We start from the raw sequence: 22,924 nt of genomic DNA, 5'->3' as shown, positions 1-22,924 counted from the left end.
ATTGTATAATGTAATTTTGAATTTTTCCTTCTTCCTTTTTTTCTTTTTGCAGCTGAAAGAAATTCTTATACAGTGAATGTCCATGAAAATTTTTAGAGTATATTTTGGGAACACACATGCTGTAACACTCCCCTAAATGCATTTCCAATGCCTATAATAATAACAAGAGCTGTAGAGGCAGTCATTTATTTAATTCAATGATTCTAAGTCAATATGTTCTATGTACCAAATCTGTAATAAATGATAATTCTTAATAACAGTAATAAATACATTCATTAAGCAGATATTCTATACCAGGAATTTTCAGTACATCATTCAATTTAATATTCTTAACAACCACATGATATTATTATTACAATAATTATTATTATCATCATTTTACATATTCATGGAAGTAATAGTTACTGAGTTCCTACTATGTTCTAGTTAAATGGGAAAACTAAAGTTCAGAGATTTTTAACTAACTTGCCTAAAAGTCATACTTGTAGTCAAAATACAAGTAGAGGATTCTGATTTTTAAACCCAAATTGTAAAAACTCATTGAAAGTAATGACATAAACGACAATTATTTTTGCACCATATTAGCATGAAACAAAAAGTAAATTAAAGTCTTAGAAGAGTAATTTAGAAAATCGAAGTCAAAATTCTCCTGTATTTTGCATAGCTGAGGCTATTTCTAGAGTATGTCAATACGATTTAAATTAGAGAAGTATATGATTGTTCAAGGCAGGTGAACTATAAATACTAGACATTATAGAGAAAACTTACTAAATATACTCACCATACAGTAGCTTTCATTAGAACTGCATTTTGCTGAGCATTATTAAATTAAAGGATTTTTTGGATGAGAGCAAATCCAAAGATAAAGTGCCGGTTACCTCTTATTTTACTACTAGAACAGAAAGCCCAAAGGGATTGAATCCTGGCTGAGGTCACACCAGAGTGTAATGGAAAAGCAAAGACTCAAATTCTGTTCTATGACCAAAATCTGTTATTCTTTTTAACAAATAATTGTGAACATAATACTTACATTTTGTACTTTAACATAAAACATTTTATGAGCTAATGAGCACCTCAAATAACTTGATGCTTTAAAAACAACAATATATCAATATTCCACAATAATACTTAAAGACAGCTAACTTCAAAATCTGGTTCTTTCCTCCCTCTTTTATTATTGTTTTAAATCCTGCATCTGTCTCTATTCCATGCCCTGTATATCGTTTTATCAGCCACTGGACTCTTAACTCATTCTTTAAACAAAACCTCAATTGTTTGTATTACATGGTACATTGTTTGTGAGGTCTCACATTATCTCAATCTCCTTTGTGCCCTTAAATGTCCCCCTATATCTTAGCCTCTACTTAAGCATGTTGAAGTCCTGTCCTGTGCTCTTTGTGAGCCACTTGAAGAGTCAAGTGTCAATGATTGTTCTTTTTATGTATCCTATACCAACCAACATACCACCTTGCTCATAAAAATAATTGTATTTTATTAAAATTAAAGTTTATTTCAATTTAGATCCACTCTATACATATCAGCTGATATATCAGATATACATATAGACAAGAATATAAATATGTATTTTAAGATAATTATATTCATTATTGAGAATCTGATAATGCTATCTTAGAATAATAGGGAATTATTTTGCTATTGCTTGATATGTTTAATCTTTTAATATTTTATCTCTTTAAATTTGTGAAAGTTTTGTAATGCTCTGAAGGAATAATACTTATAAAATATGAACTTGTTGAATATATAATCCTTTTGGGGAACAAATGCTATTTTATCAAGCTATAAGCAACCAGGATATAAGTTCTTGATTAAAATTCATTTAGTGTGTTATCTGGCTGAATGTACTTAGAAGAAATCTTTGACACGTTGATCAGATTAAATTGATTTAATCTCAGCTGAAACTTAAGTTCGGCATTAGTCATGGATAATTACTGTCAGAAAGGGTATGTTCTAGCTATTCATTTACATAATATGAGCTTTCTTTGGATTGCATATGAATTAATTAAATTTCCTTTAATTGTAGCAGTTACATGCAACACACAGCTTCTAGCTAGTGTAAAACAGTTCATTAACTTCTACAAAATGGGAAATATCCTAATTCAAATCTCTGAACTAGAGTACAGGCTTTAAGAGAAAGGATTTAAGAGAAAATAGGAGAAATATTGTGACCAACATATGTATGGTAGATATGACATGTTATAGTACAGCATTCCTCTAAAATTGGGAAATTGCACCAATTCAGAAAGCTACCTCAATCTGTGACTAAAATGCAAAATGATCAGACTTTTAAAACATTAGCTCATTCTTCAATTCTAAAATAAACAAAACACTCTTTTGAAAAATCTTAACTCATTGTTTGATAGTAAAAAAAAAGACAAAAAATTACACAAAATATAAGTATGTGAATCAAATTTCTCTATTATAATGGCAGCCCCATATAGACTCTATAAACATTAAATCAACAATTTGCTTAATTCAATACTGGCATAAGGACGGGGAAATATTTTTCTATTTCGAAATCAGTATTTTTATACTTTACATTAAAGTATTCTACTTTATTTTATAGTAATAATTGATGTAATTTTGGACTTTCTTTTAGCACATTAATTTTTTTTTTGAAAGTTCAGATAAACTAAATTTAACGGAGTTTGTTTGCACAAAGAACAATTCAGCAATCTGGCAGCACTTAGGACCAGAAGAGATTCAGAAAGCTCCACCTAGCGGTGAGCTATTATAGGCCAAACACAGAACCAAAGTAAATAAAGGACCTGCTTGGCTACCACTAGGCATCTATGTTATTTGGCCATGGTTGGATGAAGCATTTACCTTTTTTGGAACTGATCTGATAAACTGGCTTCCTGTGATTGGCTGAAGCCTGGTTGTTTGTTACAAAAATATATTCCTAAAATTAATTTTGGCTTGTTTACATATTGATAAGTTAGGGTACAGTTTCTTACTTAGGAACTCAAAATACAGAGACAGCTTCAAGCTAATGGACTCCTGCTTATTTAATTTAACATATCAAACATTAAAAAGCAATCAAGTAAAAATAGCAAAACTTGCCCAATACCATGTCAACCTTGCTAATCAACTGTGTTCATTTTTAAATTTCTTTTCCTAGTATCTTCCAAATAATAGCATTATTTTATAAGGTTTTGATTATAGCATTAACTTCTCATCTTTTTCCACTTAAGAGCATTTTAAAATTATTCACCTAGTCTTTCCCTTAGTGTTATATATTTTAATTATGAGTTAGGATTTCAGTAAGTTAGTGCCCTAAAGTTTGGTCCTGGAAGCAGCAATATCGTCATCACCTGGGAACTTGTTAGAAATATAAATCTTGGACTAGACTCGAGATCTACTGAATCAGAAATTCTGGGGTGAGGTGGAGAAAATAATTTGTATATTAACAACTTCTCTGGGTGATTGTAAGCATGCCAAAATTCAAGAACTACTGCATTGCATGAATTTTCCAAAATTGATTTTTTGTACAAATTTTCTTAAATTTTAATTTCAGGAGTACATATACAGGTTTGTTACATAAGCAAATGGGTGTCATGAGAACTTATTATACAGATTATTTCATCACCCAGGTATTAAAATATTTCAGTGAGTTATCAACATTTAAAATAACATTGGAGATACATCGGAAATATCTTTTCAATACATTATTTTTCCATCTATTTGTTTTAAATTTCATGGAATGCTTCATGAATAATTACAGTAGTTTATCAAAGAGTGAAATAGTTTGAAATTTTTTACAAGTAGATTTGTTCTCATTTTCACTGCTATCAGAAAATATAAATTAGTTTTTTAAAAAATATGCCATTGGTAGTATTGATCTTTTTGTGTAATTTTAATTTTGCTAATTTAAATTCCATTAGAAAATTCATGCATAAATATGAAAATAAAATTAATGTATGAGCTTCCTTTAAAAAAGAACTAAATTGATTAAATACATTTCCATTCACATATTTATGTCCTTATCAAAACCAATTTTTGAAGAGCTGATAATAATAATAAGTAACACTTACAAGGAGTTTTATATGTGCCAATTGCAACCCTCTAATCTTGATAAAACTATGAGGATACAGTATTGTTATCCCTATTTTACAAATGAGGAACCTGAGTTATATCTGAGTTATAGATGTGTTAAGTAGCCACCTGGGGCCCTAAAGCTTGCAACTAGGGATTTAAACTCTGGATCAGAATCCATGTTCTTAATTATTATGATGCTGTTATGTAGCGACGGCTTAAACAAACAGCTGAAAATATTAATATATACTAAATACTCAAAAAATTGCTATGTTATACTTGTAACCTTTCAAATATTTACTTTCTTTTTTGCAATACATAAGTGTCATTGATGCTAAATATATATATACATGTATATGTGTATACATATGTGTATACATATCTATGTGTATGTATGTGCATATGTATATTCAATTTACTGCCATTTTTCATTTTCTAAAATTCTCAAAGCTAAATCTGCCTAGAGAAGCATAAGGAATTGAAGTTGCTAATTTCAGCCTTAGTACAAGACTGCTGGATTCACTTAAACGTTTCGGATGCAAATTGAGTTTATTAGACTATATAAGTAACAAGAAAATATAATTCTTCATGATTTGTTGATTTAATCGTGATATGCATCAGTGATTGTCAGGTGGCAAAGGTCAAAACAAGAAAGGATCATTATATCAAACAATTTTCAAGAGACAGTTATTTTCCACTCCTGTCTCCTTACATTTTCTGCCTTGTATATACATATTTACTTTCTCCTATCTACAATTCTGTTACTGTAAAAGCTAAAATTTATGAAACATCTATCATGTGCCAAGGATGTGCTTTCTGTGGATTATTACATGTAACAGTTTGAACAACTCTAGAGCTGGTCCATACTATTATTCCCATATTACAGATGGGACAACTTGGCACAAGGAAGGAATTTATCCAAAACATAAAGCTAGTAAATGGTCAAGCCACGATTTGGTGTCAGGCAGTTTAGCTTTACAGACCTTGTCACTAAGCACTACACTCCTCTGGGGAGGGAGAAGAGAGCTCAAGGAGAGGAGAGGAAGAAGGGAAGAATGCTGAAAGCATTTTGAGAAAGTTCGTGTGCAGTTATTTATGTAAGCATCTCCACCACTGAAAATTGAGCCCTGAATACATGATACTATGCTTTTCTTAGAACACTTGTTTTCCATTTGATACTCTGAAATGCATATATTATTTGGACAAATGAACCAAAAGTTTTTCAATTTTTTTTTTTAATTCTTCAGGATTTATGATTCAGGATGGCCCTTTTGGATCTTGTGAAAATAAGTACTGTGGTTTGGGAAGACACTGTGTTGTCAGCAGAGAGACCGGGCAAGCAGAATGTGCCTGCATGGACCTTTGCAAACGGCACTACAAACCTGTATGTGGATCTGATGGAGAATTCTATGAAAACCACTGTGAAGTGCACAGAGCTGCTTGCCTGAAAAAAGAAAAGATTACCATTGTTCACAATGAAGACTGCTTCTTTAAAGGTAAATGCAGGGTGAACCTTAAGTGTCACCCCACTCTATTTCTTTTCTTTCTCAACTAGTGCCTTTAAGATTAAATGCTAGCAATTGTAAATCAGCAAGGGTCTAAAAAGGAAAAGAAAAACAAAATAGCCTAAGTACTCCACTAAGTAGCAGTGTGTGGAAATTTACATGGAAACAGTTCTGATATTCAGTTATAAGAATAAAGCTGGCCAAAATATGACTCAAAATTTAATATAGATTTCAGCATTGCACCATATGGCTTCCCAATCATGAATTATCTTAGGGACACAGGGTGGCCAATTCAGTCTACAGGCCAAATTCAACCAGTAAAAAGCACTTGGAGTGGAATTGAGGGACTAGTGAGTGCCAAGCCATGCTGTGATAACATTTCATTCCTTCCTGATTGAAAATGATGGTTTCAGTTTGCACCATGTAATTCAAATTATATGGAACCAGTAGATGCCCACTGAAATAACTAGAAGAACTCATGCTAAATCTCATTAGTGAATCAGAGATAACCATGGTTTAAAAATTTTAAAGTACTGGTATTCACTTTCCTGCATTTGAAAATCATTGGTTTATAGAAAAGTACTGAATTTGTAATTCAATACATTATTTTTACATGCCATATAAGTAAATCATTGAACAGTTTTAACATCATTCAATTTTTATACATTTATTTGTTATTTTCTTGTTCATGCTGTTGGAAATATTTTCTCGTTCATAGTCATGACTCAGTCTGAAATTCTAGAGTTAAATGCGTAGAACTTCCATCAATAAGTAATCTGATTTCTAATCTTTGGTCAGTGCCAAGTCTCAGTTTTTCAGAATATTTCTGAAATGTATTTATACTTAAAAACCTATTTAATATTTTTATTCCTAGCTTAAATGTATGGCTGAAAAATAATTTTATTATACTCCACTCATCCACCTTTTAAGGTAAATTGAATAATTAAAAATTATCCTTTTTCAAACTTACTCTAACACAATATTATTTCCGACGTGATTTAAAAATGACTTGTAGAGCTTTTCAGATGATGCAAGATGCAATGCTCTGTTATTGTTGCTGCTAGAAATCCTTTAACACATTTGAAGTAAAACTAGGATAATTTACTTACCATAGTGTACTGTGTGCCTCATATACATGTGCAGAGAATTTTATGACAGTAAATTCCCTTCTTTTATCAAAACGATAACAAATACTTTGATTTCAAGTTTAGTTCAATTCCCTTTTCTATCAAATCTATTTTATAAATACTTAATGTTTGTAAAATATTAGAGAATTTTTTTCTGTCATTTTGACACAAGATGGTACAGTGGAAATTATACTATTGCACTGACACCTGACACTATGAAATTATGTACATAATATATAATATGTAACTATTCAAATATTTTAACTTAGCATCATATTCTCAGATTGAAGATTTGTTCACCTGACATCCATATGGAAACACATAATATTAAATATCATGTGGGGGCCTGGCACAGTGGCTCACGCCTGTAATCCCAGCACTTTCGGAGGCCGAGGTGGGCAGATCACCTGAGGTCAGGAGTTCATAACGAGCCTGGCCAATATGATGAAACCCCGTCTCTACAAAAATACAAAAATTAGCTGGGCATGATGGTGGGTGCCTGTAATCCCAGCTGCTCTGGAGGCTGAGGTAGGAGAATCTCTTGAACCCAGGAGGCGGAGTTTGCAGTGAGCCGAGATTGTGCCACTGCACTTCAGCCTAGGCAACAGAGAGAGACTCTGTCTCAAAAAAACAAGTAAATAAACATATATAAATATCATGTGGGAAAAATAGTTTGGTGTATTTAATGTTCTGTTTTGTAGCTGTATGCTTAGGTGTAATACCATTCAATGTCAGGATAGGGTAGATGAACAATAGATTGATTTTATTATAAAGTAATGGTTTATAGATTTTATTATAAAGTAATGGTTTGAAGAACTTCAGTCTTATACTAAACATTTTTATTAGATCTATTGTTACTTAAAAATACTTTCTCATCATGTGTAATATTAAAATTTCATTTATACTGTCTGGGTTATTTACCAAGGGTTAGCATATTTTCCAGGTCTCAGAAATTATGGGTCTTTTTTTCACTTAGGTACTTAACTTGGTGTTTTGCCTAATATACAACTAACTTGTAAAATGACTTTATTTCATCAGAAGGCAGTAAATAATGTAAACCAGAACAATAAATTGCCTGTCTTATTAGTGTGCATTGGGCCAAGTTTTGATTGTAAAAGAAGATTCTGTAAAGCTGAGGCCTGATATTAATTTGAGAGCTAAAATTAATCATAATTGTGAATTATATTTTTTGTGGAGTTTCAGCAAATTATATTGCTTGCTATAGTGGCCCGGTGGAAGAAATAAATCAAAATATTAGGTTAAAGAACTGCAAAACTGTATATTCATTTAGATATTTTTTAAAGAAAAAAATGAAAAGGTAAATTAAAAAAAAACAGAAAATATATTTGCTACTTTTAGATTTTTAAAAGGTGATTGTGAAAACCTTAGAATGTTAAAAAACTGTTGGCCAAATCCAGTTCACAATCTGTATTTTTCTGTAAAGTTTTATTGAAACACAGTTACACCCATTGGGAAAGGAGAGTTAAGTAGTTGCAACAGAGATCTTACGACCTCTAAATGCCAAATGTCTTCTTATGTGGATCTTTTCAGAAAAAGTTTGCTAACCCCCTGCTGTAAAAGATTTTTGGTACTTTAAAATTTATTTTAAAAATTAGTAGCAGATCTTTACTCTTCTGTATCTTCTCGACTATCTTGATGAATACAGAGACCTACATATGTGGTAAAATTAAGTAGAACTAAATATATATGCAAATGGTGGAAATAAAACAGGAAGTCTTAGTAAGACCTAGGGATAGTGGTAAAGTCAATATCCTGGTTAGGATATTGTACTCTAATAATACAAAATATTACCTTTAAGAGAAGCTGGGTAAAGATACATGGGATATATCTGTATTATTTCTGACAAATGCATCTCACGAAAAAAAAATTTTAATTAAAAATTCCTGGAAAAATATTGGAAGATATGTAAAAGTTTTTAAAGAAAGCAAGATTTGCATTATTCCTTACTGATTTACACTTTAAGGTAAGTCCTGTTTGTTTATATCAGATTTATATTTGGCATTTATGTTTAAATTTATTAAGGCCGGGCGCAGTGGCTCACACCTGAAATCCCAGGACTTTGGGAGGTTGAGGTGGGTGGATCACGAGGTCAGGAGTTCAAGACCAGCTTGGCCAACTTGGTGAAACCCTGTCTCTACTAAAAAAACACAAAAAAATTTGCTGGGCGTGGTGGTAGGCGCCTGTGATCCCAGTTATTTGGGAGGCTGAGGCAGAGAACTGGTTGAACCTGGGAGGCGGAGGTTGCAGTTGCAGTGAGTGGAGATCATGCCACTGCACTCCAGCCTAGGTGGCAGAGCAAGACTCTGTCTCAAAAGAAAAAAAAAATTATTAAAATAATTCATATTTGTAGAATCGGGTGTATTGATGCATTGTTTTAAAGTTAAAATCCATGTTAAAACATCTACATTTCTATATAAAATATTTTTATGTATACCTATACCTGTATATCATCTTTCTGTTACTTAAGTTACATATTGAAATGCCTCTGTGGTAATCTCAACATTTTTTATTACTATTGACTTTTAAATATACACATAAATTTACCAAGAACTTTTTAGTGATTTATGATATGTAGAACTATAGATAAAATAAACAATATACCTATGAATATAATATTTTTCTAATTTATTCCTATTCACATTTATTTGATCATGAAATAGCTGGCTATAATCGGATATAGAATATTGTAGTATTTGTTTATTGGCATCAGATACTTTGTGATGATGCTCAACGTAACATAAAACATTCTATTTTTATAAAATGCCTAGCTGTTCATTTTTGATGAGACAGTTCTGCCTTAAAGTCATTTCCCTCACAAAGGGCTTCCTAACTGCAGCAATTCACAACATCCCTTAAAGCAAGCACAATTTCCTCTCACCCTGGCATCTGGTCATTCCCTCATACAAAACATGTATACTACTCAGAGTATAGATGTAAACTGGAGTAAGAAACGCAAGATATAACCTATGCCAAAATGAACAGGGATTTAAACCTTTTATGAGAGTCAATTGAACAGAAATCCTTCTGCTATTTACTGTGCTGAGAATAAAACTGCCATAAAGGCAAATGTTCTGTGCACTTAAATGTGCATCGCAAACAATAACAACTTGAGAAATACGGTTGTCACAGCTATCTGTGCACGATTAGCATGAGATCTGACATTGTTTCCATTTTTGAGACATAATCTGAACAGACTTTTGTATTACATATTTAAATTAGTTATTTTACCTGATTTTTTATTTTCTTCTTTCTTTTTTTTTTAAGAAGGAATTTGTAGATTTTAGGCTAAAAAACTGGCTGCCAGATATATTTTAAAATATATTAGTAAATGTCATGTGCTAATCCACATGTATTTTTTTTTAAGTAAGGGCACCTTTGTAAAGCTTCTGTTTTATGTTAATACAGCCTTTTATACCATTTAAACAAAAATAGCAGCCTGAATAAATCTATATACACTGAAAAATGATATCCAGATTTTTGTTTGTTTGTTCTGTTTTGTTTTTGTAGTCAGTATTAGCCAACTGGAACTGCAGGTTGATGATGAAATACATGACTTGGACAATAAGAAATGTAGATAAACTTTTTTGAGGCCAGAATACTGGCACACAGTGTTTCCAGTTCCTCTGAATTCACTTAGTACCCACAACATCAAAACCAATTTTATTAATCCTTTATGTTTGGCACATCTATGTTAACATTTTTTTAATTCGGTGATGTGAAACCTTACATATTTGATATGTTTACCTGCCATTTATAAATACATAGTAGATATATGATAAATGTTTTATATATGTATAATAAAATAATCTAAAAGAGGTGATTAATACTTAGGCAGACTCGTCAATCATTTTGGGATTTTGGGATATTAGACATTAGGACTATTCAACAAATGTTACCAGAGAGTGGGAAGGTGGGAGAAAGGGAGACAAATGGAAAAGAAAAGAAGAGAGACAGGTAGGGAAATGGTGAGGGGAATTATGAGGGGAAGAGATACAAAGAATGCCAGGAGTAGTGATAATAATAACAAATTGAGTATTATTTATTTCAAAACACTTTCACAAATGTTAAATTATTAATTAATCATTTTAACAAGCCAATATACTATAGTGAAGGCAACAAACTTACAGTTTTAAAAATGGCCTGTCAACATCCTCACAGTTAGTTAACCTGAACTGGGACAGGAACCAAGGGCAGAGGCTTCCCATTTAGTGTATGTTTGTTCCAAATATGTCTGTCTAAGGCTACTATATTATAACATCTCACTTGCCTATGTTTCTTAATACATTTTACTTTTAATAGTGATTTCTATATGAATACTTGACATCATTTAGAAGCAACCTGCCATCTATGATATTGTAAAACCACAGTGGCAGAGCTACCTAAGATCATGGGAACCTGCCTGGATGTGAGACCTAGAGTCAAAGGAGATCATTTTGGATATTTAAAATTTGTCTGCCCTGCTGGATTTTGGACTTGCTAGGGCCCTGTAACCCTTTGGTTTTGGCCAATTTCTCCCACTTGGAATGACTGTATTTACCCCAATACCTGTACCCCCATTGTATCTAGGAAGGAACTAGCTTGCATTTGATTTCACAGGCTCATAGGTGGAAGGGATTTGCCTTGTTTCAGATGAGACTTTGGACTGTGGACTTTTGGGTTAATGCTGAAATTAGTTAAGACTTCGGGGTACTGTTGGGATGGCATGGTTCATTTTGAAATGTGAGAATACGAGATTTGGAGGGACCAGGGGTGGAATGATATGGTTTAGCTGCGTCCCCACCCAAATCGCAACTTGAATTGTATCTCCCAGAATTCCACGTGCTATGAGAGAGACAAAGTAGAAGGAAAAACTATTTGAACTGACGAAATATTCTTGATTTTTTCTGTCACTTTTGACTATTGTGCCCATGACTAGTAGTGGAATATCCATACTTCCATAAAAAAACACAAAATAAAATAGTGAGCTCAAACATATTTCACATCTTGAAACTAAGAAAAAAGAAACAGCATGAAAATGTATAAAAACAAGATAAGACTAAGTATTTGAATGTTAAAGTTAATTCTTATATGTACATTACAGGGGAAAATTTGACAGAAATTAAATGCAGTAACAAACCCACTGCATAATCACTAAAATTTTTTTGGGGGGGAAATGTAGTGGGGTGGTAAAATAATATTAAGTTATAGATCTGATAGATATTCTATTTGTCATAAAAGATAAACAAAATTAACCTGCAGTAAATCATCAGTAAGAAAGATGACAAGGAGTTAAAGTTTTACAAATGTCACTCAATAACAAATGTATTTCCAAACTTACTGCAGTTATTTTTTCTTTAAATATAATTATCTAAAATCAGGAAATTGACCACCACCAATTAGCCTATTATAATCTTGTAAACTCGTTTCTATGTTAATTTGACCAGATACAAGACTATAACCCAATATAAACTCAAAAGAAAATATGTATGACTTCACAGACTCAAGTCTGAAAATTTATTATAATCAAATGTGTCATTTACTAAAGTTCTTGTCTTAAACCCAATAATAATTTCTTATTGTGTTCCTCTGTTGGTCAATAACTATGTTAAATGCATGCTTTAATCTTCAATCCCTCCCGGCTGCTTTTATGGCTGGCATTGAGTATCTGTGGCTTTCCCAGGTGCACAGTGCAAGCTGTCAGTGGATCTACTATCCGAGGGTCTGGAAGACAGTGGCCCTCTTTTCACAGCTCCACTACGTGGTGCTCCAGTAGGGACTCTGTGTCGGGGCTCTGACCCCACATTTTTCTTCCACACCGCACTAGCAGAAGTTCTCCATGAGGGCTCCGCTCCTGCAACAAACTTTTGCTTGGGCATCCAGGCGTTTCCACACATCTTTTGAAATCTAGACGGAGGTTCCCAAACCTCAATTCTTGACTTCTGTGCACACACAGGCTCAATACCACATGGAAGCTGCCAGGGCTTGGGGCTTCTACCCTCTGAAGTCACAGTCCAAGCTGTATCTTGGCTCCTTTCAGCCATGGCTGGAGTGACTGGAACACAAGGCACCATGTCCGTAGGCTGCACACAACACAGTGACTCTGGACCCAGCCCACCAAACCACTTTTTCTTCCTGGGCCTACAGGCCTGTGATGGAAGAGGCTGCCATGAAGGTCTCTGACATGACCCAGAGACATTTTCCCCATGGTCATGGAGTTTAACATTAGGCTGCTTGCTACTTATGCTAATTTCTGTAGCTGGCTTGAATTTCTCCTCAAAAATGCGTTTTACTTTTCTACTGCATTGTCAGGCTGAAAATTTTCTGAACTTTTATGCTCTGTTTCCTTTTTAAAATGGAATGCTTTTAATGGCACCTAAGTCAGCTCTTGAATGCTTTGCTGCTTAGAAATTTTTTCCACTAGATACCCTAAATCATCTCTTTCAAGTTCAGAGTTCCGCAAATCTCTGGGGCAGGGGCATAGTGCCACCAGTCTCTTTGCTAAAACATAAAAAGAGTCACCTTTGCTCCAACTCCCAAGAATTTTCTCATCTCCATCTGAGACCACCTCAGTCTGGATCTTATTGTTCATATCATTATCAGCATTTTTGTCAAAGCCATTCAGAAGTCTCTAGGAGGTGCCAAACATTCCCACATTTTCCTGTCTTCTTCTGAACCCTCCAAACTGTTCCAACCTCTGCCTGTTACCCAATTTCAAAGTCATTTCCACGTTTTCAGGTAGCTTTTCAGCCATGCACTACTCTACTGGTACGAATTTACCATATTAGCTCATTTTCACACTGTTGATGAAGACATACCCGAGACTGGGAAGAAAAAGAGGTTAATTGGACTTAACAGTTCCACATGGATGTGGAGGCCTCAGAATCATGGCAGGAGGTGAAAAGCACTTCTTACATGATGGTGGCAAGAGAAAAATGAGGAAGAAGAAAAAGCACAACACCCAAAGAAACCCATTAGATCTTGCGAGACTTATTCACTATCATGAGAATAGCACAGGAAAGACTGGCCCCCATGATTCAATTACTTCCCTCTGGGTCCCTCCAACAACATGTGGGAATTCTGGGAGATACAATTCAAGTTGAGATTTGGATGGGGACACAATCAAACCGTATCACCTCCCATAGACATTTAACTTATCATATTCATTTTCTCAGTATCTTCTTATCAAGTGCTGAATGCAGTATTTCTGTAACTTACAAAATATTGAAAAGCAAAGAATGTCTTTTACAATTTTTTTCAATATAATTGATTTTTCTTCTATATTTCTGTGCAAAAACACAGTGATAAAAAAACTTTTCATTGATTACATTCAGAATATGTAATTGAGGATAAAATGTTCTAGAAAATACAGTTGAAAAGTATTCTCTATTAGTCTGATTTATATTTCACTTCTGAAATTCTTTCTGAAGAGCACCCACAGATATTTCAGAGAGTATAGGAAAACTTATTGATAAAAATTTTAAAACCAAATGGGAGAAGTGAAAAGCTTTGTATCTTATCATCCAGATAGTTATGTGAAAAAAGTATTTGGATGGAATTACATTAAATAAAGGAAATTCTGCCTTTCCAGAATGATGAAAAAAGCATGAATAATTAACAATATTGCTCTTTTCATACAGGTTAAGCAAAGTTTAAAAAACCGTCTTCAAATCAATTTTTTAAAAATTTAATTTAATGCTAATTGTTTTAGTTTAAGACATCATATCATCTTGCTAGAAATTATTTATCGGCCCTCTGGTTGCGATAAAGCATTCATATATTGACTGCTATGTGTTGCAGCAGAAGCTCCACATGTCATGTCTTTCTTTATGTGACAATCACTTTAAGAACTTGTTTATTTGAGTGCTTTTAGTCAATATGTGAATTTCTAGTAGTTAGTACAATCTTTCCAAAAACACCCCTGAACATGCATTGTAATCACATTTTTTCAATGCTTTTTGCTCATCACCATAGCTAAAGAACACACAAATGATTGCCAAAGTTCTTGAATAGATGTACTCTCCAGACCAAGATGAAATAAGGTCTTCAATATGTAGAAACAATATTGAACCATAATTAGGTTATAATTTGAATATGTACCCTGAATAAGATGTTTGGCTCCAAATCTCCTCACAATTATACACGTATAGAACAATTTATAGAGAAAAGACTCAACAGACAGTTCTAGCATAAAACTTTATGTTAAGGGTGGAGATACTGAATGGAAATTTTCACTTTGCTTATTTCTAACATAAATCAATAATGACTTTCAAAAATCCATAATAATTTTATATAGAGATGTAATATACAAAGTGATATCATGGTTGATTCAAACAACTGATACTTATTTCCAAAGCTTCTTTTCCAATTACTGTGATTTGAAGTTCACAGGCAAAAGTGTGGAAATACATCTGTAAGTAACATTTAAAGGATGAGGATAACAACTTGGTCGCTATCAAGTGACAGATCAGGAAAAACATCAAAATGTGGCAGTCAATTCATAATTTATATTTGAGTTCAGAATAATACATTAAGAATTGTGGCAGATTTATAGAAAAAATAAACAAAGTATTTTCCTTGTAGTCCGGTTAAGTGGAAAAAAATTTGCCAAAGCTGGACATAAATTATTTCTATGTTTAGATTATATTAGAATTCGTTAGTATGAAGAAGCAAGCTGGAAGAGGGAAGGTCGTTTTGGGCCTTTTTGTGATTGTCCAAAAGAGATATAGGGATGATAATAATTTCATTTAAGATGACGGAAGTGCCACTGATAAATGTTTTCAGACTATCTGACCTAATTTGCCACAGATTGAGTATGGAGTTCATGGTAATTAAAGAAACTAGCTAAGCAAACAGAAGATTGGGGAGCTATTTACTGAAATGCAAAACAGTGGAATCTCCTTGTTAATGTATGCAGGGAGTATATATCCAGGTATATGGTGATTTCAGATTAGTCTTTTAGACAAGCAAAAGAAAGTGTCATTTGTGCAGTTGGATATTTGTGTAGAAATCAATACAGTTTGGATCAGGAAGGCATATATTTAGGAGCTGTAAGTATGACAATAAAGAGAAAATGCCAAGGGACTGTATAGTTAGGAGGAAGTAAAGAAATAGTGCAGATTGAGAAGAATGAAGAGTTGAGGATGGAACTCTGGTGCACTTCAATCTTCGGAGGTCATGAAGAAAAGCAGAAGCAAGCACAGGAGACAGATGCATAGCCACCACTGTTGCAGAAGAAGAACCAACGCAAGGAAAAAAAAGTCATAAGGAGAACGGAAGATTGGGCTGAATTAATTGCTGCTGAAATCAAGTATGATGAGGATTTGAGAAATGAGCATTGATTTGGAAACCTTAAGGCCATGGTTAACTTTTGGTAAAACAGAAAATAAGAGCTGAGGAAATGAGATAGCTAATGAAATGTTCAAGATCATTAGAACATTTTTATTCTAAAAAAATTATTCCCATCCACCTCTTTCTCCTGATAACTACACACATATATTCAATGTTCGGTATTCAGTATTCAATATATGTGTGTCATTGTCAGGAGGGAGAGGTGGGTGGGAATAAGGAAGCATAGCAGGAAAAATTATCCAGCAAGAGGAACAGGGCAATTGCAGGAGTAGAGCCTCTGGATGTGGTAGAGAGGATGAGACCCAATACACAAGTGGCAGATTTAGCTTTAGATGAGAGTGTGGCTTATTCCTTCATTGAACAGTAAAAAAAAGAAAAACAAGACTGGATGCAGGTAGCTGAGTATATTTTATGGTATAAATATGTGTTATTCTCATCAGATTGCTTATATTTTTCTCAAAGAAATAAGAAATGAAGCATCAGTTGCAAGTAACAGAGAAGATTTGGGAAATTTTAGGAGAGAAAAAAATATGAGATAACAGAGAAGAAGAAAAGACTGCTGGTATAGTGTAGGAATTCTAGCAGTGCTGAGGGAGTATGATATTGCTGTTCAAAAATTTAAAGTCACAATGGACTTCCATGGTGGTGTTCTTGTCTCCAAATAGAGTTAGCTGCTTAGATTAATGCACTGAGTAATTGAAGAATTCGTTTTAACCAGGAGTTTTATTTTTCTAGGAAGAAAATCTAATTAAAGAAAGGATCCAAAATCCTATTTTTCATCTCTCATAGGGGCAGTATTATTATGTTATGTCTGCTTTATTGTAGAGACTCTAGTATCCAGAGAGCTTCTGATGGGGATCTTCGGCCTCAGCTTGTGTATGGACCAAAATGAACTCCCCAGCCAACTCTACATCCTGGAAATTTTATGACGTATTTTTGAGATAACTTCTTAATGCTGGCATTCAATTTACATCTGCACCTCTTAGTTAAACCATTAGTAATGGATTCTACTTAGACTGGTAAACAAGGACACACCTTTCCTGGGTATTTGGAAAGCATATAGACGTACTGTTGAATTTCAATGAGTTTTCCATTTCCGGCCAATGTGCAGTCACTAAAGTAGGCATAGGACAAATTATACAAAATTTGTTTATTTATGACAAAAAAGGAGATTGACAACTCTTCAAAACATGGTATGGATGAACAGTTACCTTGAAACATATCTAATACTACATCACTTTATTACTAATTCCTTAGGCAAGCTATAAGTAAACATTATTGAGACTAGCCATTGTGCTGTAGTTAAACTTTGGCAAATGAAACTGCTTTGAGATAAACGAAGTGTATAAAGGTTTGGGCAGCTAAAACATTTTCAACTTAATTTTTCTAAGTTACGCATATTTTAATTTTGTGTATGTTTTAATCCATCAGGCTTCTAATCATGGAATACAGATTGACTTAGTCAATGTGATATTTGCAGGGTCATTGGCATTTACTTTATATTCTTAATAAATTTTTTCCTAAAATAAAAGAAAGTGCTATTTTAAAAATTGAGAAACATAATTGAACATTGAATTAATTTAATTGAGCATCATTATAATTAATTGAAATAAATAATATTATATCTTAATTTTATAAATTGATTATTTTATAAATGCCCAAAGTGCTACACGCTTGTCAAAAAGATTTTAGGTAGTAATTCATGTAATATATCTAGAAAGATAAAATATGTTCATATGTGTATCATGGATAGATATGTATGAACAAATATGTTTTTTTTTAGTTATTCACTGATAATCATGTATTGGAACTAATTGGGTGGCAGATCTATTCTTAAGGTTCTCTGCAAAGATAGAAATAGAACACAGTCTTAGTTTTCCCAAATTGGTAGAGGTGAGTGGTGAGATAAATCAATTCATGGCCAATGATATATATTTTTTTCCATTGCAGGAGACTCTCATTCTTTTAGGTTAGATTAACATCGGTCCCTGATATTCAGGGACATTGAAATCATTCTATGTCAAAACAAACCTATCTGCCTTTTGTAAATAAAACTTGTTCCCCATAGTATATATGTGCCATGTTATATCCAATCATTATTCATGGACATCCAATTTTTTTCTTTTGCCAGTTTATTATTACTAAGTATGAGGTGTTAAAAGATGGAGCAGGGATCCGTGAGAACCATATATAGCAGCAAATGAGGTACTTAAGAAAACAACAGCATAGATGTTAGAGCTCAAAAAGAATGTGTGGAGAATTAATTACACCTTTTGTCGTGCATGTTAACCTCCTGCAGCTTTGAAAGATACTGCATATTGTTTTAATAAGTAGGCAGTCTGCCTTAAAAAGTCCTCATCATCAACCTTACTCAGTTTACTCTGAAAACCTGGAGAGATGCTGTTCATTGACCCTGACTTTCAGATAGTAAGCGATAGTATCAGCACCCATGTATACAGAAGTTTATACACACATTAAAAAATTTAGGAAACCATGTCTGGTGAATAGCAGATTTTGACTACAGTGAATATTATAAGGAGAAAAACTTCTGGAACTTCTCATTTGCATTGTATCTGTCTGGTCATTGTGCATTTATCTAGTCCCAAAGGCAGAATATTAACCATACAGCTGTAGCCTTGAGGTGGAGTTTTTATGCCCATCAAAATCCATGTCTTTTGCATATCCTCACATTTACATATTTTCAAAATAAAATCGTATGTGTTAATTCCCTGTATAAGGCCAAAGAACTGATTCTTGTTTAACTTTTACTTGAAAAAGGCATATAGATAGACCCATATCAATTGCACTTTTAGTGAAACATAAAAGAGCATGTAAGTTTGTATAGAGTGTGTTTTCCATACTCAGAATAATAACTATCGCATTTAGCTGTGATGACAGTCTGTAAAACATTAGAGTGGGATTTGGGGATTTAATTAAATTTATGTCAAAATTACTTTAAAATCCTAGGGAAAAATATGCCTGAGTAACATAGCACATGTTTTGGCCTTTAAAGATTTTAACAAGTGGAAACATTTACACGACACATTGGCACAATCTCTGTAGCTCAAAAATAACTAGTGTATCACACAGCAACAGCTTTGTTCATTAATTCCATAGTAAGTATGCATACCAACCTCCGTATAAATTTGTTACTGCTGTGTCTACATCTACTGGAAGCAGCAGGCATGGAAACAAATTCCATTTAAATATATCTATAAATTTGTAAAATAAAAAATATGTCATGTCCTTTCCATGTAATTCTAATTATTTCAGCAACAGGAACAAAAAATAAATAAATGAAGAAAGAAATACAAATCTTATCTAGACATTATCATATAAGCAATATTTGCTGTATTTGACTCCAGGTCATCATAAATATTTATAAAATTTTCTTCCAGATACTTGCCTTTGTTATTCAGAGGCAAATCCCTCCCTCACTTCAGTTTCCCCCTCACCAAAGAGGAACCATTTCATCTGTCTTTGAGACTTAAAAGCAGTAACCCTGACAGAAGTACATCCTTGCAGAGTGGTTTTTTGAAGAGCCTGGGCAGGGATGCCATTTATAACCAAATCTACTAACTTATTTTTTTTTTAAGAAAAGTTTAAGACTCAACTGTTAAGCGCATAAAAAGCAGCCATTTTCCAACCTCATTTCCAATCAAATTAGAGCAACTGAACAATTTTAGCAAGCCTCTAGCTATTTCAAAACATAACTTTTCACCAAACTACTTGCCCTGAATCTTGTTCTGGTCATTCCAATGGTGTCATTGTTCCTACCTCTGGAGACTGGTGAATTTCTTTACTTTAACCACCAATAACTAGTACTAAAGAAAAAAGTATGGTTATTATTCCTGTTATCAGTGAAGATTTGATTCCAACTGGTTTCTTATAATTTTCGTGGGAGAGTTAGGTGTGTCTTTTTTTCAGGGCACTCAAGTCTCTTTTCCACTCTTCTATCCTAAAATTTCTGTCTTTTATAGTCATTTGGGAGTTTGGAAGTTTTGATTCTGAGAACTTACCACAGATTGAAACATATTGGACATTAACTTCAGAATTCATATGTCAAAATCATAGATTAAAACATTGCTGCTTAAAGCTGGGGCCCAGAGAAGCTTCCAGGCTTAGCCACATACTGAATCAGAAGCCCCATACTGGTCAGAAGAAATCGTTCTCGCGAATCTGTCCTCTCTTCCGCTTAGTTGCACTTTGAAGGTTCAGGGTCTTCTGTCAGGCAATCTCAGTTAGGTCCCTACTGATCTAATTCGTAGAGTTTCCTTAGCTTTGAACATCAGTGGCAAAGGTTATGCTCTTTATTCTTACCTATTTGTGAGTCCCCAGAGTCTTCACATCAGCAGAATAAAACCAGTATTTTGTTTCTTGAATTTTTTTTCCTAAGCAAATAAATAAATAAATGAACACATATTCACAAAATTTGGTCATAATTGTTTTCCAAAATAAAAAGTGGCTCATCATCTGCTTTATAGTGATATTTTTTAAATAGGCCATTCAAGGAACTTTTCTTTGAACACAGAACATCTGCAATGTGGTAATAATGTCTCTAGGTAAGCATAGAAGTTCAGTTACTTTTAACTAAACACCAACTATAACATATGAAGTGCCTTGCGTATATAGTCTATTGTTAAGCAAAGACAGTATTGTCCAACATTGTTTATGAAATAGTATATAAATTAAATCATTTTTAAAATTTCAAAGAAGCTATAATGTGAAAGAACATCTATAAAATAAAATTATTTAGCAAACTGATAATTTTTCCAAATTTACTTTAGTATAAAGTGTGTTTTTATATATTGGGTTTGTTAAAGCATAATATCTTCCAACTGACCTTTTATATGATAGTTGTACAATGATAAATTCATGATATTAGGCTTGTTAAAGCATAATGTCTCTAACTGCCCATTTATATGATAGGTATATAATAATAAATTCATGATGTTAGGCAAGATTTAGGTAATTCATAAATACACATTTAAAAATATACATATACGTAGATTTACCTGAAACTTAATAGTAATATTATTAAGTTTTATTTTCTCAAATATTATAACAACATACCAATGGCTTTTTTAAAAGCCTGGCATTCATGTTACACTGATATGTCTTCATAGTTGACTGATCGAGGAATCAATGATTTTAATATTAAAGAACAAATTAAATAAGAAAGCACATTTATATTGGTGTTAATTCTCCAATCATTATTAATTTTAATATTTTTTCTTAAGTAAAGATGTGTACATATTTTTGGGTTTATTGTGATTTTTTTCTGTTTCTGTTTTCTAAAAACATGAATATCTTTTATAATCTGAGTTCCTGCTGAATATGTCTTAAAAAAATACATAAAGAATTTTCATGGAAATTGTACACTACCAGTGTGGCTTTCATAAACAATTTGGAATAAATTTCAATAGTACATTTTTTTATTTTGAGAAAAATAAATAAATTGGATAATTTATATATTAGTTCTTAGCACTAATCAATATTGGGTTGCATTTTGAGAATAATAGAATGTTCCATTTCTAACTACAAACTCCTAAAACAGTTGATTAAGTGAAATTAGGAGCCATTTTAAGAAATGATCCTCTTGAGTCCTTAGCTGTTTCAAGATACAAAATCATCACATTCATATTTTGCACCTACAATTTCATGCTAAGGTTTATGTTTAAGGGCCAAGTCCTGTGAGCTTAAAAGTAAGTGCTAGAATCCATGAGATTTTTTTTTTTTTTGGCTTGTGAATCTCTGTTATTAAATCTGAGAATTCTAAGAAAAACTGAGAAAAACTATTCTTTAGAGTTTTAGAATTTGAGTCCATAGAAAAAAAAGTTTCCTCCATGTATGGCTATTTTAAGGTATTTTAGGATATTCAAGGATATTTTTCTTTTTACTAATTTTTTTCTCACTCAATAGGCTTGAGTTTTTCTAATAGTGTAGTTTTTGTCACTTTTATAAGTTTAGGGTTTTTTTTCTGCTACAGTTATATCATTGAAACAAGAACTGAAGACTTCAAAAATTCGTAGGGCCCCAGAGGAACACAGTAAGGGTGGCCAAGACATTCCGTCTTCGCCTTTCAGGTATAATTGATCTAGGTACCTTATGCTTTTAGAGAAAAAAAACAACAACACTAAATGTACTTTGGAAAATTCATATAATATCCCTCCAAGTGGCTTACTGTCTATAACTAAATACCAAAAAATGCTCCATGGGCCTCAATTAAAAAATCTATGAATGTCTTATTTGGGGGAAAATCTGATAGACTGCCCATAGTTGAGTTGTCTGACTTTTGTTAAGAATTTTTTTAACAAAGTCTAGGATTTTATACATAAAATTTATGTTGTAAGACTATAATAGTTTTTAAAAAAACACTTTTTATCAAAATTCCAATATAATTATAATAATATTTTATTAAACTATATTTTAATTGGAGTGTAGGTAGAGAAGAAAATCAAGAAGTGGTTTTATGCAATAAACTTGAAGAAATAAATGAAAAATAGTGTTTCTTATTTTCTTTTTATTTTCATGGGAGAGAAGTATAATAGTTTTTGATAGGGACTAAAGAAAGAAGATTTTTAAAGTATATCTTTGTGCCAGAAGGAAATGAAAACTATATTTGAATACAACACTTAGGGACAGTCACATCGATAGTGTCCTTTAAAATGTGCTAAAAGAGTTGGCACATAAAATATGTAGACTGATTTATAAAGGACTTAATAAGCTAGCTAAAAAAAGAAAAAGAAAAAAATAAAAAAGAATGGATGACATGAAAAAAAAGTTAAAGCTTAGAATTTGACATCCTGTAGGGATAGCACCTATTAAAGGGATACCATTTCAAAAGTGTTGAAAAGATGTTTAATACAGTCTACCTCCAACTGTCTCTAG

General features: G+C 32.8%; 1 protein-coding gene across 7 annotated transcripts in view; it reads left to right on the top strand.

Moving 5' to 3' along the window:
* The window catches only part of FSTL5 (follistatin like 5), a 786,887-nt gene that overhangs the window by 240,380 nt on the left and 523,583 nt on the right, over positions 1-22,924 (top strand). For all 7 annotated transcript variants that reach the window (XM_008000150.3, XM_008000148.3, XM_008000146.3 and 4 more), the window contains one exon: positions 5,301-5,549. In XM_008000150.3, the coding sequence (XP_007998341.2) occupies positions 5,301-5,549 (249 nt within the window). The remainder of the gene's footprint in view (positions 1-5,300; positions 5,550-22,924) is intronic.

This window comes from Chlorocebus sabaeus, chromosome 7 (assembly GCF_047675955.1).
Source record: "Chlorocebus sabaeus isolate Y175 chromosome 7, mChlSab1.0.hap1, whole genome shotgun sequence".
NCBI classification, from domain to species: Eukaryota; Metazoa; Chordata; class Mammalia; order Primates; family Cercopithecidae; genus Chlorocebus; species Chlorocebus sabaeus.
The sequence above is the reverse complement of the archived record's forward strand: the minus strand, read 5'-3'. Positions and strand labels throughout refer to the sequence as shown.